Source organism: Siniperca chuatsi, linkage group LG10, assembly GCF_020085105.1.
Source record: "Siniperca chuatsi isolate FFG_IHB_CAS linkage group LG10, ASM2008510v1, whole genome shotgun sequence".
Lineage (NCBI taxonomy): Eukaryota > Metazoa > Chordata > Actinopteri > Centrarchiformes > Sinipercidae > Siniperca > Siniperca chuatsi.
The window spans coordinates 5,352,289-5,380,000 of NC_058051.1; the positions used below are offsets into that span (position 1 = coordinate 5,352,289).

Sequence of the window (27,712 nt, forward strand, 5' to 3'; positions counted from 1 at the left end):
CGATTCTGATTCACCCAAACCACTACTGTTTTATTTAGTAACCCTGCTAAGCGTATTCATGGCCGAGAAGAAAACGTGTTCCTCTCTCAGAATTCCAGCTGTGGTACCCAGGTTTCTCTTAATCCTGTAACCTAATTGAGGAAATCAGCTTTATTGTTTACATCATGTTTAAGAAGTTACTGCAGAAAGCTGGGAAGAGTCATCATTTCATGCACGGTAATATATACTTCCCACCAAGGTTCTTTAAACCATTCAGTGCTCAGTAAATCTCATAAACAAAACATTATTGTTGAAAGAATACAAATAGTGACCACATCCCAATAGACCCTTTTTTTCACGGCGGACATTTTGACTTGTCAAAGCAGGAAAAGCAAACAATAATAACTAACGATGGGTTCATTCCATTAAGTTTCCAAGTAAGCAATGTCAGTGATCCATTTAGCTCCTTCAGTTTCAGGCTCCCGGTATTGTATGCATGCTGTCTCACTGTCACATTGTCATAGTGTACTGGGACACTTAGTATAACAGAGCTATTGTTAATGCTATCAGTAACACCTGTGCTTTTTCTACAATGGCCTATTATGCATGCACACATACACCATCTTCTCTTTAGGCTTTGACTGGAGCTTTATAACAACATATGCAAGTTTATTATCATAACATCAGACCAAATTATCTCATTATAACAAAAAATATTTGAGATATGTTGTTGTTGTTATAACAAGAAAAGTTTTAAGGAGACATCTCATTAGATAATCTAAGTTGGTATCTCATTATAACAAGAAGAATGAAAGTAAAATAACAGTATCTTGTTATAATGAGCCATTTATTTTTGTGTGGAGACTTTTTGGCAATTCAAAATGTCTCATTAGATCCTTCAATATTGTTGTGTACTGCAATGAAAATTGTAAAGGCAATCAACATGAGTAATGTGTTCTTTCCTAATCCAAAAACATCTATTTAACTTCCACATCGTTAATGAACACATATTTAAATATTTACAGTGTGAATACAATTTCAGGAGCATTTCCAAATGAGTAAACACAACAGAGCCTAGTATTTTCACAATGCAGAGAAATAGCAGAAATGCGGTCCATGTTGCATCACTCAAAATATTTTCCAGCACCCTTTTCTCACACTTTCCTGTCTTCTGCTCCCTTACACAATCCCACTCACACACATCCACACACTCACATCGCACACTCATGAAAATAATAAAGGGTGCTGAAGCAGGCAAAAGTTCCTGGTTGACTCTTAATTTAACTTTGAGGTATTATTAGTGGATCTTGAGCCAGCTGGATTTTCATATGTTCATGAAGCTGCTGCTTTCTTCTCTTTGTAAGTCGCCATCATTTTCTTGATCTCTGCAATGGCCTTTCCTGGGTTGAGTCCCTGTGGAGTAGTGTGTCAAACAGACAGTGAGAAACTAAAAAACTCTATTATCTCTGTGAGAGAATGTGTGTGAATGTTTTTTAAGTACCTTGGGGCAAGTCTTAGTGCAGTTCATGATAGTGTGGCAGCGGTAGAGAGAGAACGGGTCCTGAAGTTTAGACAAACGTTCCTCAGTGAATTCATCACGGGAGTCAATCATCCACCGGTATGCCTGTGGGATAATAACACAGTTGTCATCTGTTGTTTGCTCCATCATGAATCATTTTTCGTATACATTTTTAATGTTGGGTCTTGAGACATCAATGTTGGTAAATCGGTCAAAAACTTTGGTCCAGAATGAAATATCTTGACAACCACTGAATGGATTGCCATGAAATTTGGAAAGACACTCATTGCCTTCGGTGGATCTTGCACCACTGCCAGGTCAAATTTCCCACATGTCTAACACTTCCATTCATGACATGATTCCTCTTAAACTGCTGAATTTGCATCATGAGTTATAGAGTGTCATGAACTGACATGATACCTAATGCCTCAAAGTACAGCCTCAGCTGGAAAAATGCTGAATGTAACTAACATCATAACATAGTTGATGTTAACTTACCAACTCTAATGTGAGCAAGGAGCTCAAAGCACAGGTGAAGCCTTAGTACAGCCAAGACTAACAGCTGAGGCTGTTAAAGTACAAAACGGCCACCGACCAGAGGATAATCTGATTTATAAATATTAACAACATGGCCTTTGCTCTGACACCACCCTCAGGCTAAACCTCACATTGTTTGCCTCACTGTTTTCTTCTACCCAATACTTTTGGTGAAGATAGATGTTCTCAAAGTGTCTTTACCCACCTGCATTAGGACAGCAGGTCCCAGGTATTTGTCTCCGTTCCACCAGTAGCTGGGACAGCTGGTGCTGCAGCAAGCGCAGAGGATGCACTCATACAGGCCATCCTGTTGGGTTAAGAAGACCAGCTTATTCTGACAGTCTCTGTGGTCCTCTATGTGGTCCTCACAGGCAAAGCATTAAAATTGTGATATCTTAACAAGTAATACATCAGACATGTTAACATAAGACATTTTGGCTGACCAGTTCTGTAGTAAGCTAACTAAATTCTGTCTGGGAGGACTGTATTTCTTACAGTAAGAATTTGGTTTATTTACCAGTTTTTGCCTGTCCTCCACCGACTGGAAATATTGCTCCTTTCCTTCTCGGGTTCCATCCTTCTTTTTCAGGTAGGGCTCGATGGATTTGTACTGTGCATAGAAGTTGCTCATATCCTGGTGGAAATCATACAAGGGAGAACTCATAACAGGCACTCAACCAACCAATAAATGCACCATATATGATTCTATTATTCCTTTTATAAATACATGCTATTTTCTTATTTCAGTTGTCATCATGCTCTAGTGTTCATGAACTTCTGCTATAACACTTTCAAATCCGGCCATGGAAGTAAACATTCTACACCTGCAGTACTTACAGGCACCAGATCTTTGACCACGTACATGTGTGGGAGCGGGTATATTTTGGTCGGTTTGCTTGTGTTGCTGTCAATTTTGTTAAGGCATGCCAGTGTGTTGCCACCATTTATGTTCATGGCACATGAGCCGCAGATACCTGAAGAAATAAACAAACAATGGGTCACTGAAATCTGGCACAGAGGTTCACTTAAACAGACCTGTTAATATGTTTCATTTGTTTTTTTTATCTGAGTAGAAATTGTTTACATTATTATGAGCAAGTTGAATCAAGAGGTGCTTTGTTTCTTACCCTCACGGCAGGAGCGTCTGAATGTGAGTGTGGGGTCAATCTCGTTCTTGATCTTAATGAGGGCATCCAGAACCATTGGACCACAGCTATATTAATAAGAACATGTCAATAGATTATGACATTGATTATGTTAATGTAAAAAGTAAAATACAACTCAACAATGTTCTGTTCATGGACCCGGTCATGACTTACCTGTTGAGATCAATTTCATATGTCTGCATTCGTGGTTTATCTCCAGTGGTGTCAGGGTCCCAGCGGTAAATTTGGAACTTCTTGATCCTGGGTTCAGGAGCTGGGGCGGCGGCAGTCTGACCGTACCGCACCATCTGTATCACAGATAATAAACAAGAGAGGCAGTATATATGAATCACAGAGAAGTATCAAATGCAGATTCTGCAGTAGGCATAATTCATGACACTTTTTTTCCAACTTTTAATTCCTCCAGGTATTTTCTTCTGTTATCCCTTCCCCTAAAGCACTTTATGTCAGGTGAGAGTAAAATAATGAGCATTAAAATGTATGTACATTGGAACACGTCCTAATGTGACCTTGCTGCTAGTTACATCAACCAAGGCTAAAATAGGACACATTTGGTAATTCTATCCAGTAACAACAGTGGATACTACTAGTAGTAATACATCAACAAACAAAGACAATAAGGAAACCATTTGTATTGCACACATTTTTTTTTTTACAATTAGTACTCTACAGTAGAATGAAGAGGCAAACTAACATGATAAGACAAAGATACCATAAGATCAAAACAACCAAAATAATAAAATAATTCCAATAAAAGCATTTAAAAACTATGTCATGAATATGAATAGTAAAGGATTTGTAAAAAGTAGAAAAAACAATTAGAATCTTTGAAACACACTTTTAGGTTAGATATTAATATTATTACATTGTATCGTCTTTTGGCCAGTTTGTCCAATATAATACTGTTTCCTCCTTTTGCATTAGAAGGTATAGAGTCTCCATCTAGTGGTAGTTTGGAAGAACCGACATAAATGTGTTACATCACTGTGCAGTCGGCGGTTACCTAACTGACTTTCAGGTCAATGAAAGATGGACTTAAGCACAATAACTTAAATATTTCTATATAGTTATGAGACGTAAACAGATATGTGTGTACCCTAACTGCTAAAAAAACAAACACTTTCAGACTTGATATAATTATTTAATAGGAAGGAAGAGTTGCACAACAGCTCAGCTCATTCACAATGGATAGGTTTACTGAGCATGTATTAAAGTATATTGGCAATGAAACGTGGACTGTTTTGCTTAATGTAAATTTCTACTAATCTCATTCACACATTACAGTGAAGCAGATAGTGCTAGAATAGGCTTCTTCAATATTCTGTCCCAAATACACTCACATAGCCTGGGAAAAGGGTGTGTCATTAATTTACAGGTTATTAAATGACAAAGCTAGTATTACACACTTTTAAGATGGTATACTGTAACCTCGGAAAAAAACTAAACAGTCAATAAATCACCACAAACACCCATTTGTTAACATACACTTTTCTAAACGTAGTTAGCCCATGAGGCATGTCTGCTCTAATACTAAATAAAATTGTTTTGTAGGCTACTTACCACCATCATGCCAGAATTCCTAATAGCCAAAACATTTCGACTCAAGGCAACACAAACCGCCGACATCTTTCTGACTGAATGTGTGACAGTAACTACACTACAGAACAGACAGGGTAGCTCACTTTTGTCTCAACAACGCTGTATGTAAGCCAAACCCCGCCCTCTGTGTGCATTGACGTGACGTAAGGCACATTGGCGCGCGTCAGGGTTGTTGCCTTCACGTGCTCCCACCCAGCACAATTCATCCGTCTGCCAGACCACAAACCGGCACACAGATATTTTGTGCTGCGCTGGAGACGAGCGAGAATAAAATGAGCAACGAGCATGAATATGGCACCGGTCATGTTTCCAAATAGAAAGATATGCTTCACCTAATTGGGTCGTAAATGTATACTTCACCGCATAAATAATATATATATCCGACAGTAACTGAAGGCACCTTAAATAAGAACCTCTTTCACAACTCTCATTGCTGTAAACGAGGGACAGTTACATATGTATCCATAACCGGAAACATGTGCGGGGTTATGATTATGATGATTATAATTTCTCTTATTAATTTCTTTCTTTGTCTCAATATGTAATTTTTCAGGCCATCTTAATGAAGTACTATGGATTTTTGTGTTATATTTAGTGTGTATTGTTACTCAATATGTCCTTGACCCATCCATTTTTTATACATGTTATATAAAACATATATGATATATGCTGTTCTTCTGCAATACTCCAATTTCTGCAAAGGAATCCCTTAAGTTTAGTCTTAAATAATATTAACACTTTTGATAGATCCCTTGCTGACGACAGGAGCTGTGTGATTATATTATGTCTATTTTATGTATGCATTATAGTTATGTAATGACTGCCAGTCTGTTCTCATTTGATATGCATGACATCACTGGGACAGAAATGTACACAATAAGCTATTCTGATGGTAATGAATTTGAAGGTCGAGGGAAAAACTTATGTACTCATGTAGATTAAATTTATTCAATGATCTTTGTTCACATGGTCAATAAAATTGAAAATGCACTACTGACTCTCCAGATTAGAAATAAGATGTACCCCTCATGTGTAATATTAGTTAACACAGCCTATAGGGCTGCCCAAACATTTCCCTGGCTCAAACATGTTACACCTCTATTTTCCCATTAAAAAAATGTAGTTTGATGTTATTTATTTCATTCTGAATTGTAGAACTGAATCTATCCATCACACAAATAAACTAAGGGCCCCCTAGACTTTACAGAGATAATACCATGTTTAAGAAATAAGCATGGATGTTTTGGACTCAGCCTGAAACCTACGGTGATTTTATTTTTTCATATTTGCAGAATAAAAGCATTCAATTTGTCACCTGAAAGAATAATTCTTAGATCCATAGCACTCCGCTCAACAACTAAATATATGTTGAAAATGACATTTCCGTGTAGAAAACATTTATCTGAGTTTTCGGGATATGATTTCTTTAGGTTCATTTTAATGCTCTATATATTTTTTTGTGCCATGGATATATGGTATAAATAACAGGCCATATAAATAACAATAAAAACAGTGGTGAATGGGACATTTTGTACAACAATGTATAATTTAATCAAGCATAAATTCCTCCTCTCTCTTTCCGTTTTACCTTGTTTAAAATGTTGCAGAAGGCTAATCTATTGTCGTCAATACTGAATACGTGTTTTATTTTGAAGGTTTTGACCGAAAGTTTTGTCTTTCATCTTTTGGTGGACTTGACTCTTGTCCAAAAAGCGTGTGCTAGACTACCACAGTGGAGGCGCTGAAAGTCAAACTGCAGCCTGTTGCTCGAACACTGTAGTACAGAAGCAGCATGTCGTGGCTCTTCGGCTGGAGGAAGGGCTCCGGTTCGCCGCCGGTGGATGAGCAGACAGCGGCTGTTTCTGCTGAAGGGCACGGGGGAGCACCAGGAGGTCCAGGGGGAGACAAACCCGGGGATAAGTGGAGTAACTTTGACCCGACTGGGCTGGAGAGAGCTGCAAAAGCTGCGAGGGAGCTCGACAAATCACGTGCGTACTAACTTTAACAGCATTAACAAAAAGTACTTGCTGTCTTTCATTATTTCTGTGCTATTTTGTAAGTCCAGTGTTTCTTTACTGGACTGGACAAACTATCCCCATGTTGGCACGTTCTGTTCTTTTCGGACGCGAGTCCCTCACGCCGAATTCCACACGAAATGTTAAGCTGAAAGTTAAGTGTCTAACTGGCAAATGTGCACACTTTGAACATCATGTTGTATGAGCACTGCTAAACTGTCGGGTGTCATTCTTTAATTCGGCATACATCTATCAGACTGGGCAGCACAATACAGATAACATTTCAACTTTTAAAACTGGTTTACCTCCACCGAACAGCGGAGGCCATGGGCTCTCCCGACTGCTACAATGATATGTTCTGCTTTAATGTAATGTATACCGACTTTATCAATTCTTAAGTCTAAAGTTGCGGTATACGTTTGCTACAAGTGTGCCAGCCTGTTTGACCTCCACATAGTCTGCAGCAAAGTTAGACAGTTTTGGTGTGCGTGTCAAGGAGCTAAGAAGGAACAACGTGTCCCTGCCAGCTCAGCTCCTCACCTGTCTATTCCCTTCATGTCAGTATGTGCAGATGAACATGCTTACTGCTGTTTACTGTATGTTGGTATTTTTACCCAGTGCATGTCAAACACAGTACATGTCTGTTTTTAAACAATGGTCACTTCATTCACCTTTCAGATCTCTACAAACAGGCTCAGTTCCGCATCATCTTGTGGTGGCTATTTAAAGTACATTATACCCAAAAGTGTAACTACAATTGTTCTGGTGGTTAAAATTTAAATAGTTGATTGAATAAAGCCGCATCACTCACTGTTTTGTCCTTTTTATTTCGACAGGACATGCCAAAGAAGCGCTGGCACTGGCTCGTATGCAGGAGCAGACTGTACAGCTGGAGCATGAGAGTAAAGTGAAAGTAGGTGCCTCTTATGTGATTGTGTGATCCACTGACACTGTGTTCACAAGAGGTAACTACTAAACCCTGATGTCATAAAGCATAACACAAACCCAAACTCCCGAACAGGAATATGAGGCAGCTTTGGAGCAGCTGAAGGGCGAGCAGATCCACCTGCAGGGCGAGGAGAGACGGAAAACACTTGCAGAGGAGACAAAGCAAAACCAGGCAGTATGGAATTAACACTGTACACACCATGCTATTCTGACAGTAAAACACAAGTTTCACCTACAAGTTATATATATATTTTACATGTGAATGTAATGAATTATTTTCTGTATCACCTCTAGAGGGCTAAATATCAAGACAAACTTGCCAGACAGAGGTATGATGATCAGCTCAGGCAACAGGTAAACCTTTTTAAATGGACGCTTGAAAAGAATACCTGCATACCAGCAGTTCATGATGTGTTTTTTATCCACAGCAATTCCTCAATGAGGAGAACCTTCGCAAACAAGAGGAATCGGTTATGAAGCAAGAGGCCATGAGAAAAGGTAGAAGATAAAACTAAATGCACCCTTGCGTTTACGCATTATTCATTTATTCATAATGTTGTGTAAAAACTCCTTTATTATCCTACTTAAAGATGCAATAAGTAGGATTTGTGCTTCTCCATAGCAAAGAATGACTATAATATAATATATCTGCAGGGGTCAATAAGGTTGTTGATCAATACCAATGACTCAGCGATTACATGGTTCGCTGTGAGGTTCGTGGCTCTCTAAATTCTCTCTTAGGCCTGTATTCTGTGTTGGAAGAAAGCTATCCAACCAAGTGGAGTTTCAAGATACTCACAACATATTCTTCTAGTATTTATCATGATGATGAATTAGCTCTTCACTAGCCATTTGCACTGGGTCTCTGCTCAAATTAACTAGGCTACTCCTCTTTTTATTTCCGTAAATTGAACAACAAAAAACACAGACACGAATAAACCTTTTGCAGTGGTGTCTCAATAAGTAAATAAACCAAAAATAAGTAAATTAATCTTATAGATTGTATTTAAAATAAACACAATTTCAGTGCTACTTTAAGAATTGTTTTGCTTAAGAAGAAAATATTCATTTAAAGCTGCACTAATCAATATTTCTGTATTAACAATGAATCAAATGACAATGTGTAGTGTGAAAGGTGTCGCTCCTAGTGAAACACCCACAGAGAATTATCACCTGACTCTCCAGTGTCCCTCAACACTACAGAGCTTTTAGCCTCTTTTAGTAACTTTACTGTTTTGGTTCAGTCTCACCACTCTGATCAACCTTGTTACCAGCCGCAGCAGGCAGCTGTTTTCAGCAAAAAAGCACTGATAAATCAACTGTACATTACTGCCCAGCTCTAAACTACGGACAGATAAAGTTAGTGACTAGCTGTTGAACACAGTGGAGCATTTAGCAGCTAAAGAGGCAGATGTTTTCTCACAAGATGGTGGAGACCAAACCCAAACTAAAACGAGAGTGAATATTGGACTTACTTTCATCAGGTCACCAGAAACATGGCTCCAAATAAATGCTAATGTTGCTCAGTGTCTGCTAGATGTGTAAATAGCCAACTGTTTGCTAACACAATCGCTAAATAACTTAATAAAATGATAATATATCAGTGTTGTGTGTACAGCTCGTTCCGCTGCCCCCAAGTGGCCAAAAATAAATTAATGCTGCTTTAATTTTATTTATACACGGTAGGTTGACTGACCATACACGCTCTTTTACAGCGATACCCTATTAACAGTTATGCTCAGAAATAAAATAACAGAAACAGACATTAACAGAACAGAATATGAGACAATAAACAATGTTTTGGTGAACAGTCACCAAAAATTACCAATAATTCAGTAGATTTGTTTGCATTTCTATACATTTTATATCACAAGTTAGAACAGGTCACTGTAAGGCTGATGATAATCATATGTTACTTAACAGCCACTTCAGCGCAAAATGCATAGGATTTCCATATTTGAGGAACCAATAAGTACAAAGGAACTGTATCAGTTCAATCAAAATGTAATAATAAGTTAAAGCACGCTGATTTAAAGTAGGTCAAATGCTCAGCCTTGTCAGAAGTGGTCATAAGCATGTAGTTATTAATATCTGTTTCTTTACCTCCCAGCTACCGTTGAACATGAAATGGAGCTGAGACACAAGAATGACCTGCTTCGCGTTGAAGCGGAGGCCAAAGCCCGTGCCCAGGTGGAGCGGGAGAACGCAGACCTGATCAGGGAACAGATCCGCCTGAAAGCTGCTGAACACAGACAAACTGTCCTTGAATCTATAAAGTTAGGGAAAATGACTTTCCACTTTCCTTAATCCTCAGAATAACTGGCATGTTATCTCCTAGTATCTCTCTCAGCTGTTAAGTAGCTGTTAAACAAAAATCCCAGAGGGTGGCAGTGAATGTGGCCTCCACAGTGGAGGCAGTCAGTGTGATAATTGTGTTTTGTTCCTGGCAGAACGGCGGGAGCGGTGTTTGGGGAGGGATTCAGGGCCTTCATCTCTGACTGGGACAAACTCACAGCCACGGTAAATCCATGTCAGACCTGTCACGCTTTGTCACACTATCACCACAGCAGGACTGCAGAGGATTGTGGGAAGCAGTGGTCTTCATATTTGATATGCCATACAGTATGTTTGAAGATGTGTGTGTGTGTTTGCTTTTTTGCCCTTCACAGGTTGCTGGTTTGACCCTGTTGGCAGCAGGTGTGTATTCTTCCAGGAATGCCACAGCAGTAGCTGGGCGCTACATAGAGGCTCGTCTGGGCAAACCCTCACTGGTCCGAGAGACCTCCAGGCTAACTGTTGCACAGGCCATCAAACACCCTATCAAGGTCAAACTACATCCCAATTTTCATGTTTTTACTATTTATTGTGTGGTTGTCATCATCTATACAAGAATGAGATACATGCAGAATGTGTGTGTAAATAATATATTTTAATGAGGCAGCTTTATATGTAAAATAAATGCATTCTATATAGGGATTATTTTGTTGTTTTTGAGAACCACTTTTCATAAATAACAGTGAAATCTCTGGAGTTTTGTTGTAATTGAGGTTTTCGACATCAGCCCGTAACAGCTGGTAGCGCATCAAATTTATTTTCTGACAAGAAATTGTTTAAATGGATTTGTTTATTCATGTATCGTCTGCAGCACATCCAGCTAATCCTGCCAAATGGACTGAATTTGTTGTTGTTACATTAAAATAGCAAAAACTTCAAAAATGCTATCAGTTATACCAAGTGTGTAAAATGAATGAGTACATTCATTTTATTTCTCAGGCACCAAAATGAATGTTCCAAGTAGTTATTTTCAGGATTGCTTTGGTTATTTTTCACATTTTTACCCCAAAATCTGTTTAACAGACATGAAACTGAACATTTGAATTCCTCTGTAGCAGAGCAGGAGAGTTACTTATTGGTGATAAAGTTTTAAAATGATAAAGCCTTTCTGTATATTATGACTAGATACTAAGAAATTCTATTTATAAGCTCAAAGATTTTAGACATAATCCCTGTGACTAGCTGTTAACTGTTAAATGATTTGTGCTAAAACAAGTCACCGTGCCACTGTCTTCCTCATTTTTAGACGGCCAAGCGTCTGAGAAGCAGACCACAGGATGCCTTAGAGGGCGTGGTGCTCAGTGTGAGTCATTTACTGTTCACGTTTTTTTGTCGTATTGATATCTTCTGAATTCAACATTCATGTAACTTTTTATGACTGTGAAAAACGCTGAATGCTGTCATTGTGCTATGGATCACAAATAGCACAATGCCGTATTGATGAGAGTGTAAACTTTGTGTACACAGGCAGGTTTGGAGGAACGTGTGAGGGACATTGCCATCGCCACTCGTAACACCAGGCAGAACAGAGGCTTGTACAGAAACATCCTGATGTATGGACCCCCTGGAACTGGAAAAACACTCTTTGCCAAGGTATGGCTGGGTCATACACCTTTTGATATTCTTTCTTTTTCTTTTTTTACATTTTTGGCTTTAGTAGATAGTTGAAGGTGAGTGCAGTGCAGTGACTTTTTTATATAAATAAAAATGTGTTTTGCTACTCCTTACTGCTGATTTACTACTACAGTATTGTAGTAGTACAGTACATGAAAGTTTTACATGTTTTGGCCTAACACTAATGATATGGTAGTTCTTTTCTGGCAAAAATCTCTGCCAATGTGATGTAATGCGTCATATTTTTCTGGTTTGTTTTGAATCTATAGAAAAATAACTGGATTGTTAGCATGAGCAGTGGTGGCTGAACACAGAAAACACCACAGCAATGACTAATTATGAAACATTTCACCACAAAACATTACAGATTTTACAGATATCACTTTAAGATGTTTATGTACATATTGTACATAACACTTTTTATACATTTTGAAGATACTTATTTCATGCATTAAAGATGCAGTACAGTTGTAAAGGAGTACATTTTCTATATATTTAGCTTGCTATGTAATATTTATTTTAAGATCGTTTGGCATTTCTATTTTTCTTTTTTGCCTCTCTCTTGCTTTTTGAACAAAGCTCTTTCCACTGCCTTTCAGAAATTGGCTCTCCATTCAGGGATGGACTATGCCATCATGACAGGTGGGGATGTGGCACCCATGGGGCGCGATGGAGTCACTGCCATGCACAAGGTGTTTGACTGGGCCAGCACCAGTAGGCGAGGGTAGGGCACTTTAATTTGCTCCATTAACACTCAATGAATTAATACTATAATGTGTATCAGCTGTTAAATATTGACTCTGAAAGTTCAATAGTGTAGACCGTATGTCGTGTTACATATGGAGCTGCTGTAATTCTACTGGCTAATTAAATTTAAGGCCTTAAAGAAAATGGTGGTTTTTAAGCTCATTCTCTTTCATGTTCTCTGATTCTCTGCAGTGTCTTGCTGTTTGTAGATGAAGCTGATGCGTTCCTGCGTAAGCGAGCCACAGTGAGTTCACCTGCAGTGCCATATGCATGCATGAGGATGCCCTGTGTTTTAATCATATATTCATGAGTCATGATTTTTGCATTGCAGGAGAAAATCAGTGAGGACCTCAGAGCCACCCTCAATGCATTCCTCTATCGCACTGGGGAGCAGAGCAACAAGTTGGTATCTTCAATTATTCTCTGTGCATGGATGGACATGAAAAGGTCATTGCCGTGACTGAAAAGGTCACTGACTGGGTCTAAGAAGTCTTATTTTCTCCCCTCAGGTTCATGCTGGTGCTTGCTAGTAACCAGCCAGAACAGTTCGACTGGGCCATTAATGACCGCATTGATGAGATTGTAAACTTTGCGTTACCAGGTCTGGAGGAGAGAGAAAGATTGGTGCGCCTGTATTTCGACAAATTTGTGCTGGGTCCTGCCACTACAGGGAGACAGTGAGTACACTTATTGTATTTCAATAACAGCTACTGTTGCTGCTCCGTACCCGAGGTGATTTACTACCACAAAGGAAAGCATTGGTCCCTAGAGGTCGCCCTGCAAGCTCAAGTTGCATAATGGTGTATCTAATGTGTTCAGTCCTGAAACCAAAGTGGTGTCTGAGTCTTTACTTATTGCTTTCATGAAATGGTGTTTAAGAATTCAGGAAGTGCAGTACGGAAGCTGTTGAGTGCATTGGTCAGTTGACACCAGAAAATGTACAGATGATCAATGATAAGAAACAAGGTAAAGGCTCACTTACTGTACATACGTCTTGTGCTTTAACTCAACAGGAGATTAAAGTTGGCTCAGTTCGACTATGGCCTGAAGTGTTCAGACATCGCAAAGCGAGCAGAAGGCATGTCTGGTCGTGAAATCTCCAAACTTGGTGTGGCCTGGCAGGTGAGTAGAAAAGCCTGTTGACACAAAATATGAATCTGCTTAGAAACAAATCCAAAGCCAATCTTTTATTAAATTTGTTTTTCCTGGAAGGCTGCGGCATACTCTTCTGAAGATGGAGTTTTGACCGAAGTGATGATTGACGCAAGAGTAGATGATGCCATCAAGCAGCATGCACAGAAAATGGACTGGCTGCTGATGGAAGCAGGTGCGGGGCTTGGCAAGGTTGGCATACTCCTCCCTAAGGAAATGGCTGCAGGAGTCACAGCCCAGGAAGCTGCTTCACTTGCACAAACTGAAGATACGACTCTGACCATGCCACCAGTCCTTCCACTCCTCGAGGTTATGAGCAACGCTGCCCAGGCAGAAGCAGCCACTCTACCTTCAGAAGTGGAGGCAGAAGTTATCCTCAAAGAGGCTGCCACATTGGTTAAACAAAGCAAAGTTGTTGCTGGGACAACTGTAGGAACAGTTGAAACCATTGTTGAGAAAACCACTGCTGTCCCGTTGGTACAGGACGTTGAGGCGACCAAGAACCTGACTGAGGAGGTTCTAGGCACAGCTGTAGCTACAGACATTGTTGTTCCTGAGGTGAAGGACATAGTCACTGAGATTAAAGAGGGTATACCAACTTCCACCATCCAAGAAACTGCTGCTGTGAGTAAAGAAGAGCCAACTACTGGTGCAGCTGCGCAAGAGACTGAGGCCACAGAAGTAGTCAAGGAGGAAAAGGATGTTGTAGCACACTTGGAAACAACAGTCTCTGTTGTTGCTCAGGAGACGGAATCGGACGCCGTTGTATCTAATGTTGTACAGGAGCCAGAGGCTACAGTAGTCGAACTCTCCCAGGAAACTGAGTCAGCAGCCACATCTATTGGTGGTGTAGAAACTGAAGCCACTAAGAGTGCTGAGGAAGTAGCAACTGACGCTGCAAAGGTTGCAGAGGAAATTGCAAACAATGTAGCTCAAGTGACTGAGTCCTTGGTAAACATTGTAAAAGAGACTGAAGCAATAGCAACTGATGTGGCCAAGGTGGCTGATGCCGTAGCAACCATCACTGAGGAGATGGAGACAGGAGTCACCAAGGAGGTTGAAGCGATGGAAAATGATGGCATCAAGGATGCAAATGAGGTTGTAGTGAAAACTGAGTCTGAAACATCAGAGGTTACTAAAGAGGTTGAAGTGGTAGTGACAGATGTGGTCAAGGAGTCTGAGAGTATTGCTAAAGAGGTTGTTAAGGAGGTTGAACCTGCAATGACTGAGACTGCTACCAAGGAAGCTGAAGTCATCCCACCAGAGCCTCAGATGACTGCCATTGCTGCCAAGGAAGCTGAGGCCAAAACAACAAAGGCTGCAGAGGAGGTAGAGGCTGTAGTAACAGCTGTTTCCAACATAGAAACCAAGATTGATACAGAGACTGTTGTGTCAGAACAGTCTGAGAAACTTGAGAGTCAGACGTCAGCTGCCTCTCAGACTCCCAGCACCGAAGAAGCTGAACCCAGTCAAACCGAGGAGCCTCTTTCGAACAAACAGAGTGGAGATGACGACGGCAAACCACAAGCTAAGTCTAGTCCAACGAAATGATCACTTGGAATCTTTGATGAAAATGCTTTTCTGAATGAAGAGCTGTTGTAATTCTTCAAACACTTGAGCCTTCAGTCTGAAACATTCACCTTGAAATCTGTCTGCTCTTCTATCAATGTTTGTACCTCATTTACTGTGAATGCCAAGATTAAGGTAATAGTTTGATTATGGCCTGTAGGTTTGCAGGAGTCTAAGTAAAAGGATGTGTGAACCACTTGGATTGTCCGATTAATGCATTCTGCTTTCTTCTCGTCTGGTCGCCGTTGCCATTTTCAAAGTCTGTGTCTGTTTGACATTTAGAAAATTTGCCCTCTAAAAGGGATGTTCTTTAATGTTTGCTGACCAGTTCTGGCAAGAGTTCAATTGGACGTCTGCAAAATGTTTAAGAACATTTCTTCCCTGGCGCTTCTTAGCAAGAGCGCTGGTGCAGTTGAGACCTGCCCTTGACAAATATTTTTTTCACCGTTTATAGAATGACTGGGTTCTGCCAGGCCCTTATTTAAATGTAGTTCAGAGATACTCTGTAGGCCTGAAAATGTGACACTAGTAACCCAGCTTCCCCAATAACCACAGTTTTCGTCAGGTTTTTGACATGTGTTTTGTCTACTGCTGCTAGCCATACAGGTGTTTTACAAACACGGTGCTGTAGATCCAGGTGGCAATGTGACCTTTCTCACATGTGCAGAATCAAAAACAATCAAAAAATACACACCAAAAAAAATAAATAAAAAATGCACCAACATCGATGCAGTTTATATCAGTGCTGAAATGTTTAGTCGACTAACTAGTTACTCGACAGCATCGAGAGAAAATTAATCATCAGCAACTTTGGTAATCAATTAATTGTTAAAGTCATTTTTCAAGCACAAATGGCCAAACATTCACTGGTTCCAGCCAGAAGTTTTGCCTTTTCTCAGTATCACTGTCATTCTAATATCTAAAGATGTCAACTTAGGCTCTAGAAAATTACTATGCGCATTTCATAGATTAAACAAGGACTTTAAAAGATACTTGAGAGATGAATCAGTTTCAGCTGTAGTTTATATTTTCAAAGAATAATTGACATTGTGAATACCTGTGGCAGGTAACATTTGGGACTGTCCATGCAGATTGAAGAGGTATACATGTATTTGCTAAAGAATACCCAACCAAGGTGAAAATCTTCTTTTAAATGCCCTCACTGTCACTGGAACCACTGTGCCAGTGGATAATAGTGGAGGGCTTTTCTCAGTTGCATCACGATGTCATTGGCATTGTTAGTCATTTCAGAAGTGTTCTTAGTCAGTGCTTATGAAATTTCTATTTGAATTATAATAAACCGAACTGAAGTTGTCAGCAGGACCTCTGTCTGTTGTTGCTGTTCTGAAATAACCTCTCGCTATGAGAATGTGTTCTCATCTTCGCTCATATGATTGGAATGACACAATCAAACATCAGAGGTCACTGTTGTGCTTCAATGGCACTTTTAATAAAACAGACATTTCATCCTCACAACAGCAATGTCTGGACAGAGAGGACGAGGGGGGGCTGGGTGAGGGTTCCCTCTGCTGATAGGCTGGTTGCTCCTGATAAGTGAGAGGGAATTGGATAAAGAAAATTGAACTGTGCTGTTGAGCACAGTGTGGGGAAGATGGAGAGGTTTTGTGTGTGTGTGTGTGTGTGTGTGTGTTGAACTGACTCATCTTGACTGGCATTTATTTCTCACCCCATATCTGCTAAAGAAAGACATTATAGCAAAGAGAACCCCGACCACAACCGTACAGGCTCCCCTCCCCCTCACATATTTACAGGAAAAATTAATACATTCAGTTAATTCACTAAGTAACAAAGCTAATTAATCTGTGTTTTTAGCAGAAATCACATGGTTTCACATCCAGTTTTCAAACAGACTCGTCTTTCTTTTCCATTCTTATAATCTTTGCCCACACAGTCCATCATTAGGTTTTCTATTGATAAACGACTCACACAAAAATCCCCCCACACACCCCCTTTTAAAGACTGTTAAATCCCACTTGCCCGTGTTTATCACTATTTACAGAAGCAGCAATCTAACCATCACAAAAACCCACCCACCCACCAGTCTCATTCACCCCTCCCGACGCCAACAAAGTCAAACTCCCACCCAATACAGAAAAAAAAAATGCTGACACCCGTCTTGCCGCCCCGATCCATACACTGCCCACATCTTACCCTGTTCTAAAAGAGCATGCCAAGTTTAACAATGAACACAGAAAATGTCTCTATACAGAAAAAACACCCTTAAAAATGTTTTTTTTTTCTTCCTCCTCCCACAATGGTGGACATGGACATAAGACAAGATTTCAGTGGCAACAAATTGTCATCTTGCTCAATTTTGGGATTTGTTAAGTGCTGACAGGGGCCAGGTCATAAGAAAGTCCTGTCATGGGGGTTTAAGGGGGCCATGTTATGAACAGTGGTAGGGCAGTAATTCAGGGTCTCTGAGGCAACGGTTGGCCAAAGGGCAGTTTGGGAAGGGGGATAAGGGGTTTTGGAGAGGAGAGGAGAAGGGGTTTTAGGGGAGGGGGTCTAGGTTTTTTTTGTTATTTTGTGTTTTTAGAGTCAGAGGTGGCGGGGACTAGGGTGGCCGTTGTGGTAGAGCTTCTGCTTGATGTGGACCATGTTGCCGCTGGAGTCTTCCAGCTGTCTGAGCTGGGCTCGGCGACGGAGGTCTCGAAGGTTGCAGAACTGGGGCAGCCATGACCAGGACGGGGTGTCTGGAGGAAGAAGACGAGAGGCAACAGGGTGGTGAGAGGAGGCAGGTGTTAGTGTGTGACCAATAGCTGATATTGGCCTTTTCTGTATCCACCCCTGATGGATGCAATAACCCCTTGATGTATTATGTATGAAAGTTGAGATTTAAAAAAAAAAAAAAAAAGAGCCAGTGCCATAGCCAGAATTTTTGAAATACTGAGGTCATGAGTCCTACATGCAGCTTTTTTGTTAAAAAAAACCCCCAGTAGCCTTTGGTTATATTTACTATTTCATCTTTTCCATGTAATAAAAAGTGACAATGTCTTTTTGTGTAAATGTTACAAAAAATGCAAGCACTGAAGCTTAGAAAGCGGGTCCTTGGTGATGCTGATCGATATTTTGTCATAATCACAACATGTCACAATATTGATCATATATTCTCTGCTCCCCTGCTTTACTCCTACTCACAAGTATACCTGAAAAAGTGAAGATGTGAAAAAGACAACTGCATGCATTCTTTCAAAGACAACACAGCTAGACATCATACTCATGAGATCAAGACACAATAGTGTAAAATCCTTCTTAGTCTGGTTTTCTGGCTCTAAATCCAGTTAGAGGCAGACCACTAGGACTGATCTCTGTGCTGTAAACTGTCCTTTTCGATGTTAATATGAATGAGTCCAAGTGCCTTTTTGACACTCATTCTCTCCTCTAATACTGTATATATGAATTTAGGGCTAGGTTAATATTGGTTTGTCATTTTGTTGCTCTCCGATATGATTCATTCTTTTCATTGTCATGCTCGTGTTTCAGTGGAGAGTTGAAGTGTTCCGTGATGGTCCAAATTCTGCTTTTCTACCCTGACTGGAATACAATCCTGTGTGAAATGTTGAATATGTATTTTAATGGTCAAATTTTGAAATAAACCCCAAAAATTATCAACCTTATTATCAAAGATGGGCCAGTTAAACCAAAAAATTACCCAGAATCAGATGCATTAAGCTTTTTTGTACTCCATGGTGCACAGCATAAAAGTGAGTTATGAGCTCCACACAGACCTCAGAATGGAAAAGCTGATGTTTGATATGTTTTTTAGCCACCAGCTTCATCATAGCTGCAACAACTTTTAATCCTGGGAAGTAGGGGTGAGCTTTTTACAGTGAGGGCAGAGCGACAGAGACGAGATAAAAGATTAGAACATTGGATGCGACTGGTAAATGGCATCAATCTCTTCAAGTGCACCATGGTGTTGCCCTTGTGTTTGGGCTGTTGCACATGCGACAGTGTCCTGGCATTATTTTTCTACTGTCAAAATGATTTTACGTTGCGATTAAGGCTGAACCCTAATTTTCTTTGTGTGTCAAATGTACCTTTCTGTCTTTAACCAATTAACAGCCACCATGCTGTACATACAGAATACACAGGCTTTATAAAAGAAAGACTGACCTGTGAAATCAGTGACTGTCTGGAAACAAAGTGGGATTTCATGAATGTGAGGTGTATAACATGCAGAGGGGAATGGCGCAGCAGACATTCGTGCTTGTCAGGTTATAAACTGGAGCCGGCGAGGTGTTGCGAGGTCCACAGAGACAGCGGAGAGAGAAAAGGAGGGGAGAGCCCCAGACAGCAAACCCAGTAGCAAATGGCCCTGCTAGAGGATGAGCGAGAGGAGGGGGGGGTGGTGGAGTTGGTGAGGAGGAGGTGAGGTGTTGGGTGAAGGGGAGGTGAGGAGGGAGAGAGAGTGAGTTATTTATAGCTGTGAATGGGTATGCTGTCCACTAGGACTGCTCTGAAGGGTATCCAAAGGAAAAGGGGCAACGAAGACAGGGTTCTCTCATTTGAATAAAAGGATGGAGATGGAGTTGGGGGAAATTATAATGCAAGGCAGAAAATGGGAGGCGAAGGCACAATTGTTATGCTCTTTTAGAGGAGCGGGGGAGGGGGTTAATGCTGAACGCCAAGTCAACATTTTCTTCATTTGTGAGATAGTTTTTGTGTTTCTCTTTCCCCAGTATCTTTGCAAAAGAGACTCTGGAATCAGATATTCACTGCACATCAACGAGAAGAAAAAAAAGTAGTTGCAGCAGGAAGCATTGTAAAGGAAATGGCCAGGAGTAGATTCAATAAGTCAAGAGGGAGGAGCTAGAGATAGAATTAGGGGGGAATCAATGTGCATCTCGCTGTGTGTGTGTGTGTGTGTTTCTCACTTGCCATTCCAGCTGCTCTCTCATTCTATTTATAGCTCTGGAGGAGATCGTGTGTGTGTGTGTGTGTGTGTGTGTGTGTGTGTGTGTGTGTGTGTGTGTGTGTGAAAGTGGGGGTAGGGATGTGACAGCATCTCCATCCTGCACCCATAACACACACGCACACACACCCTTCCCCACTCTGTCAGCCTCACCTTCACTCCTCATCCCGGGGAAGCTAAACCAGTGTGACCTAGCATCAACGTCACAGCCGACACACACACACACACACACACACACACCCACACACACACACAGAAGCGAGGGGCATTCCCTCCCACTACAAAAGAAGAAGCCTATATCCCCCACTCTATAACTGCTGCTAATGAATATGGATGATCCCTCCTCTCTGGGTGTTTTTTTATGATGGTGTATTTTACACTGTTGTATTAATGCACTGGAGAAAACAGCAGTGTCTAACTCGCTGCTGCAAACCCTTCCACACCTCTGAGTAAAGCAGCAGCCTGCAACTATCAAAGCTTACCCCTTGTTTATTGCAGTAGCTCCTAAAAACACAGAAAGATCTGAATACCACATGATATTTTATATCCTAAAAACCCATATTAGTGCACTTTGAGTTTGATTTCAAATAACGTTTAGTATTAACCGTCATCCTTTGATGCTTTATACTTTCCCATCCTGCCTGAGGAGCTTTTCCATGGCGCTCCAAGTATCCAGGTCACATATCACCTACTTTAGCATTATCCTTAAAACTGAGGATCCAGGCCACCTCCACAATACAGGCCTGCCCTAACTCTGAGCAGCAGAGAGCAGATAGAATATTCAACCTGAGTTCCTCCAAATCTTGTTTTTAAAAGCTTTTTTGCAATATTCAGTATCTTTAAATTTAGCTTATTTGTGCCAAAAGAGTGCAAAAACTTTGTTACTGTTTCCCTCCAGAGTATGATCCTGGCTAGGTGGGAAGGCCTGTGAAACCGCCATGACCGTGAGAAACTAAAACACTGTAATCCAGGATCTTAATACTCAGCTCATCAGTGAACATCTTGCCAGTACACAGAGATGAATCCTGTGCGTTGTCGGTGGTTGATGTCCCTGCAGCAGAGCGCTAGACTATGAGGGATTTCATGCGGTCATGTCACGATTTCACACGTGAGTCTAATAACTGCTTAGCTGTAGTGTCACTGAAAGCTTTTTATTTCTTTGCTTGTGTCTGCACAACCACACAAGCCTTACAATGTTGGTGAACTAAACACCACATGTTCTGTCTCATTAAATCTGCCGCATTCCTCTTCTTTTACTAAAGTAACACGCATGCTTCGTCAGTCAGGAGGAGATGGTAAGAGAAATGAAACAGATATTTCAGAGAGAGTGCTGACAGGAGACAGGAAATTAACGAGCAACTATCACACTCAGTTGGATTCAAACACATGGTATGTGGGAATGTAGCTTTCACTACAGCACAGCAGATGGTGGGGGTGAAGTCATTTCTCAGTCTCTGATTCTCGAGCCTGTTTTAACCAGTCTTGGTAACTGCTGTATGTGTATTCATATATGTATTGTATTGGTTATCACACATAAGCAAGGCCTGTTTAAAACAAATAACAGCTTGGCCAGGTTTTCTCATTAGACAACACATTTTCAGCTAGTACTGCACAATAATTCATGTTATCTTCAGTGTAATGTGAATTGACAAGCTGTGCACTTTTACACATCTACACATAGACACTTTATCTGTGGCTTTCTGCAAACCAGTAAATATAATCCCCATTTTACACATGTAAAATAACTGTAAATTAATGGTTTATTCTTATTCTTATGTTTTCCTTACTATGCAAACATGCACAGAGCATACATGTACTGTAACTCCACACAGAGAGTTACAGGGCCAGTTCAAACCAGGACCTTCTTGATGTGATGTGACAGTGCTAACAACTGAACCACCGTGCAGTCATAATGTTATCAATGATTGGGCTTGACGCACACACATTTCTGGGACATACAGCTACTCTTGAGGTAAAGTAATATAATTAGTTGAGTTAAAGGCTCTGTACACGCATGGTAAACCCCCACAAGTGATTTTAATTATTTTGACTGATTAGAGCCTGTTTCAAGACTGTGTGGGAATGTATAGACTGTGCTTGATTGACATCCTCCTGACTCTCCTGTTAGCTTTGTTGGGTGGGACAAATACAGCTTTATCACTGTTGGAGCTGCAAAACCTGATGGGCACATTTCTGGTTTGTGCTGGTAGGGTGTTGTTTCTACTCCATTTCAATTAGGCATGCAAAGGGCACATGCCAACTTTTAGCGACAGCTCTGTGCGAAAAGAAAAGAAAATACCACATGTACTGTACCAACAGCATCGTAAACAGTACAGACAAACACATATTTCATGTGGCTTGTCTTGGCTGAATTCAAGTAGAAAAGGTTCTGTACTGTTTCTACCAACACTTATAAGCTGTCAAAAGATTCATTTCATTTAATTTTCTGATAGAGATTCAACGTCATACCTGCTGCCTGCACTCCCACCCTAGCGGCTACATAACAAGTGGCACAGCCAAATTATTCTTAATTCATGAAGTCTGGTGACATCACATGAATTCTAGCATAGCTCTGCCCATCTTCAACCTGAGAAGAGGTCTAATCAACAAGAATAATTGGAAACACCTGTGTGGGTGTGTAGGGCCTTCAGACCTCATTGGGTGGTACCAAAAATACGCCCTTTTTTTGACATTGACATTTTGACATGTCAGTAGGAAAAGCAGAAGTGTACATTATAAAATGAATGATGGCTGAATTCCATTTAGCTGCATTGGTTTCAGGGTCCTGGTATTGTGCATGTTGGATCACTGTCACACTGTCATGGCTTACTGGGACACTTGAATAGAACACAGATATTGTTAATGTTATTAGTAACACTTGTGCTTTTCCTGCTATGACAAGTCTGCTGTGAAAAGGAATTATATGACACGCATGTACATCTTTACGACCAAAGCAAGCCCCAAAATCCATGTTTTCTGTCAGCATGAATGAACACGTCATCCTGGCTCAACAATCTGCTCCCAATGTTCAATGCAGGTTTTTGCCCTGCTCAGCCTCAGATCAAAACAGGTTTCTATAATAATAATCATAAGTTTAGTATTGCTGTAGGATTATTAAAGGCATAGTTTGACATTTTGGGTAATACGCTTATTTGTTTTTTTTCCGAAAGTTACATGAGAAGATAGATACTACTCTCATGTCTGTACATAACTAGAGTAGGGGGAAACAACTGGCATGGCTCACACCAAAGCTCAACAATATGCCTACCAGCGCATCTAAAGCTGTATTCCGTTTAGTTAACCTGTACATATACAGAAATATAAAAATGACAAGTTGTGGTTTTACAGGAAGTTATGTGCTGGAACAATTTCCTGGCCAGGTGCAGTGACTGATGTTTTGTCGTTACTGTGAGGTTGCCAGGCAACCAGCGGTGACGGCAGGAAGTCACTGCGCCCAAATTAATCGTTTTAATTCTCGTTGACCTTAGCTCAGTCTTTGACAGAGTGGACCATGACATCTGAACCAAATTCTCTGAAAAGCTTAGTTGGCATCACTGGTGTGGTGCAAGACTACTTCATACCTGATCAAACGTCATTCTTCTATTGAGGTTGTTGGGCCCCACTCTGTTGTGGAGTCCCCCAAGGGTCTATCTTGGGTCCCTGATTATTCTCTATTAATATGCTCTCCTTGGGGTTTATCATAGCTGACACACAAGTCCAATAAAGCCTTGTATTATAGATGTATTCTGCATTATGTAATGTCTCTCATAATAAGTGCTGGATGTCCAAACATTTTTAGGACTGAGTGGTCCTAACAATTACCCCTCCTGGTCCCTGTACTAGCACTATTACTTATCTTATGTGTAGTCTGGTTAGCCTGTCAACAAACATGAAACCAAAAGCCCATAATCTCAGGTCTGTCATTAGAAGCTCAAGTGGTGTAATTGTCTTTTATTTAACTAAGGCACATCACTAAGATGAGATCTTTTCGTTTATTTGCAGCCCTGGAGAAGGTCATTCATGCTTTTATCTCCTCCAGGTGTTATCTCCTCCAGGTGTGTGGTCTTTGCAGGAGAAATACCAACATATTACAGTTAATTCAGAACACTGCTCCCAGGCTAATGACACTCTCCAAGAGAAGTAACCACATTACCTAAATCCTTGTCTACCTTCACAGACTGCCGGTCAATTGTAGAATTGATTTTAAGGATATATATATATTGAGGGAATTGCCATTTTGCCCATTAGCTAACCTGTATGAAGGACCGGAAACTGCCAAAATAAAGAAATAAAGAAATAAATGACACAATAAATAAATTTATATACCATTTGCATATGCTGAAATTAATTTAGGCATTAAATAATTTATAAAATGGGACACAAATTGATATTTCTGTTTTAATTTGCTTCTGTATTTATTTACATTTGTATTAATTCCCATATTTATTTACTTTACCATTTTATTTATTAATTTGCTCAATTATTTATTTGTATTCATTTATTTATACATTCATTCATTTATTTATTTATTTTGGCAGTTCCGGTCCTCCATAATCTTGTACCCTTCAAAGCTGTTTTTTTAGTCATCCCATTGAGGTTTAACTCAAACAAGTGTTAATTGGAGGTTGCATCATCTCCATTATTTCAATTCCTATTAATATTCTATTTCACTTTATTGCATTGCTTTGCTATTTTGCTCTTGCAGTGTCCCCAATGAGGTTAAATTAAAAGTTTAAATTAAAGGTTTAACTTAGCATAATACAATGATGCACAGAAGCTATAGTAAGCAGAGGTTATTCTGTCAGAACTGGCTTGGAACACTAAACGTTTGACATTTAATCCAAACCATTGCTGAAAAGTGATTCAACCAAACATCCTGAGAAGTGATTTCGTTCACAAGGACATCGACTTTTCTGTTTGGTTCAATCTTTTTAACACAACATTTTAGCTAACGGGCTAATACTGAAAGACCTGCTAGAGCATAGCAATATAGTGCAGTGATTACACTATTGTATGCCATCAGAATTAATTTAAGAATAATATACTGAAGTAAATATCTGTAGGGAATGTGACTCAGCAGTTTGTGAAAGAAACAACAAAAAAGGAATAATTCAATCATTTAGTTTTTTCACTAAGACCTATCTCTATAGAACTGCTGATTTTAACATCATATTCTCTATCCTGAATTTGTATAAAATGGTAGTTTCAATCATTTCTGTTTTATCACATTTCTCTTTTTGAGAGTCTATATTATTGCAGCTCTCATTAAGGTATGATGTTATGTTGTCTTATTAAATAATTTTAAGTAATTACACTTAATGATGGTGCCATTACATTAGCATATGACTACTGCTGTTTCCTGAAAACAAATTAAGAGGACTACTAATGAAATAGGGTTCAAGGTATTTTGGCTGTCCAAAGAAGAAGACAGCAATTTAAGTTTAGTTTTACCTCAACTGATGTCTGAATCATCACACAGTTGGGTTAGCTATGATTTTCCAAGAGGTCGCAGTAAACTGAGAAAAAAAATGAGTGAGAAGAGCCAAAAATGGGCCAAGCAACGGGGGGAAGGTCATTTACCAGAGCTCCAGCAACTGCTGTGTTAACCTGGCAAGCGCTTGCACATGCAGATACATGGTGGATAGACAAAAATACATATATTTCTGCATACAAGCATTTTGCTAATACCATTTGCCACCACAAATCCTGCTTTAAATTATAGATACTTTGTTATTTCACCTGTCAAGCTTTCGTTCCTGTGAACATGCTGTGACATGTTATTTCCTGTTATGTAGCAGTACATTCACACCTCAGCACACACAACCGAAATGAATAGAGAAAGATTTGTATGATATTTTAGGGATTGCTGAGTTCTTGTTTGAGTTGTGTTCATGTGTATCTGCAGCAGACCAGCAGACAATGTCCAGCTTACCGTAGTAGCGGCTCGCCCTCCAGGCCCTGACGGCACAGTGTAGGACTCCATCCAGCCACAGCAGCAGCCAGCTGATGCAGAAGCCCAGCAGCAGCCCCAGCATCAAGTCCATCTCCTGCTTGGTCACACTGTCACTCACAAAGTAGTTCTCTGATGAGTCCACCAAGGAATGGTCCCCATCATATGGGATTACATAGTGGACATGATGCCTGGGGGGAGGACAGACAGGGGAAGGTGATGGAAGTGTTAGATGTACGCAAACCAACATATAATTTTATGAATCAAAGATACAAATGAACATTTCTTAACCATCTCAAAGACATACAGATGGGAGACAAATTAAAGGAAAAAAACAACATAAAGTGCCAACATAAAGTAAACTATTGGGATACCAAAACAGCTTCAGTGCTGCTTGGCATATATTCACCACTCTTCCAATAGATATTCCCTCCTTTGGTGTTTTGATGATGGTGGTGGAGAGCGCTGTATAATACATTGCTGCAAAATCTCCCATAGGTGTTCAGTTGGGTTGAGATCTGATAACTGCGAAGGCCATAGCATATGACTCACATCATTTTCAGACTCATCAAACCATTTAGTAAGCTCCCACATTCTGTATGGACTCATCTGTATTTGTTATGTTTCTCCACTTATTTATTCAGGTGTTACCTTTATATTCTCACTTGTCTGTATAACCTTATCTTGAATAAGGACTTTCCAAATGTCCTTGACCCTGAGGATCACGGACACTGTTTGATAAGATATAGTATATATACAGTATATATAGTATACATACAGTATATACATATATGTTATACAGATTGTAAAACTGTCTACCCTATATATGGTGTTTTTCTATTTTATATACCCATTCTAACTTGAATGATGTCTAGAGATTTCTATCTAAATTTTTATCAAATTGCACTTATCTGCACTTTGCTGGAAACCCCCTGAAGCCCTCTCAAGGACTCTTGGGTATCCCCAGGCTGCACTTTACGCAGCTGTGTCTGAAAAAATTTAAGGAGGCCGGCTTGTGATTGTGAATTTTCATAAAAAGCTCATAGCCTGAAATAAGAATAAGCAACACTCTGCTACCTCCTTCAGTGACTACTGTTAAGGTGCCTTTTAGCAAGGATTTACTCCAATATCCAAACAGGTAAGGGCCATACCTGCTCGGTAAAAACCTTTTTGGATAAATAACATTTTCCAAAGACAAATACATCATTTAAAATGCATCAATTGTGCAAGTATAGCTCTTGAGTTATCTTATAACTTGCAATTATTTTGTCAAAGTGGGCTTCACCTTTTTCATGTCATTTTGGAAATTATTCTAGATCCAAACGGGTTCTTACTAGAAAGTCTCTTTAAATTTGTTCCAAATAGGAGAGACATGAAAAGACTCAATAGGAATCCAATTTTAATTGTTTTTCCACAAATCCACAGGGTGTGTGATTGCTACTAACCAGGTGTTCACATCTCACAGGAGAAGAAAGAGGAACTGTGGTGAAAAATATGGAAATGTTACGCTGATAGAATGCAAATTTAAAGACAACTGATGTTAGTAGTAGATCTGTGAATACATCACTGTGTTGCATTACAGCTAAGGGACAACATGCATGATAACACCACATGCTGTACATCAACTGTTGCAGCATCTACTGA

General features: G+C 40.0%; 3 protein-coding genes and 1 long non-coding RNA gene across 4 annotated transcripts in view; 2 read left to right on the forward strand and 2 right to left on the reverse strand.

The window, feature by feature from the left end:
- Nucleotides 1-9: 9 nt before the first annotated feature.
- On the reverse strand, nucleotides 10-4,920 carry LOC122882798 (succinate dehydrogenase [ubiquinone] iron-sulfur subunit, mitochondrial-like). The gene is made up of 8 exons (XM_044210584.1): nucleotides 4,762-4,920; nucleotides 3,355-3,488; nucleotides 3,163-3,248; nucleotides 2,873-3,009; nucleotides 2,553-2,669; nucleotides 2,241-2,342; nucleotides 1,481-1,603; nucleotides 10-1,392 (listed from the first exon to the last, which is right to left on the reverse strand). Exons 1-8 carry the CDS (start codon nucleotides 4,825-4,827, stop codon nucleotides 1,312-1,314), a joined length of 846 nt encoding a protein of 281 aa, XP_044066519.1. The 5' UTR covers nucleotides 4,828-4,920; the 3' UTR covers nucleotides 10-1,311.
- A 1,554-nt stretch (nucleotides 4,921-6,474) lies between these two features.
- On the forward strand, nucleotides 6,475-15,376 carry LOC122883136 (ATPase family AAA domain-containing protein 3-like). Its single transcript, XM_044211408.1, has 16 exons — nucleotides 6,475-6,788; nucleotides 7,652-7,728; nucleotides 7,837-7,938; nucleotides 8,058-8,117; nucleotides 8,192-8,261; nucleotides 9,874-10,039; nucleotides 10,214-10,283; nucleotides 10,433-10,588; nucleotides 11,344-11,400; nucleotides 11,565-11,690; nucleotides 12,311-12,435; nucleotides 12,651-12,702; nucleotides 12,790-12,860; nucleotides 12,968-13,135; nucleotides 13,472-13,580; nucleotides 13,671-15,376. Exons 1-16 carry the CDS (start codon nucleotides 6,593-6,595, stop codon nucleotides 15,159-15,161), a joined length of 3,096 nt encoding a protein of 1,031 aa, XP_044067343.1. The 5' UTR covers nucleotides 6,475-6,592; the 3' UTR covers nucleotides 15,162-15,376.
- Nucleotides 15,377-16,601: 1,225 nt separating this feature from the next.
- tmem240a (transmembrane protein 240a) overlaps nucleotides 16,602-27,712 on the reverse strand; it is a 15,920-nt gene continuing 4,809 nt past the window's right edge. The window contains exons 3-4 of the mRNA XM_044211409.1: nucleotides 26,051-26,259; nucleotides 16,602-17,896 (exon numbers count right to left, since the gene is read on the reverse strand). Of these exons, the coding sequence (XP_044067344.1) occupies nucleotides 17,742-17,896; nucleotides 26,051-26,259 (364 nt within the window). The 3' untranslated portion in view covers nucleotides 16,602-17,741. The remainder of the gene's footprint in view (nucleotides 17,897-26,050; nucleotides 26,260-27,712) is intronic.
- LOC122883138 lies at nucleotides 17,904-26,260 on the forward strand. The gene is made up of 2 exons (XR_006379567.1): nucleotides 17,904-21,226; nucleotides 26,024-26,260. It is a non-coding gene; the product is annotated as an uncharacterized LOC122883138 (long non-coding RNA).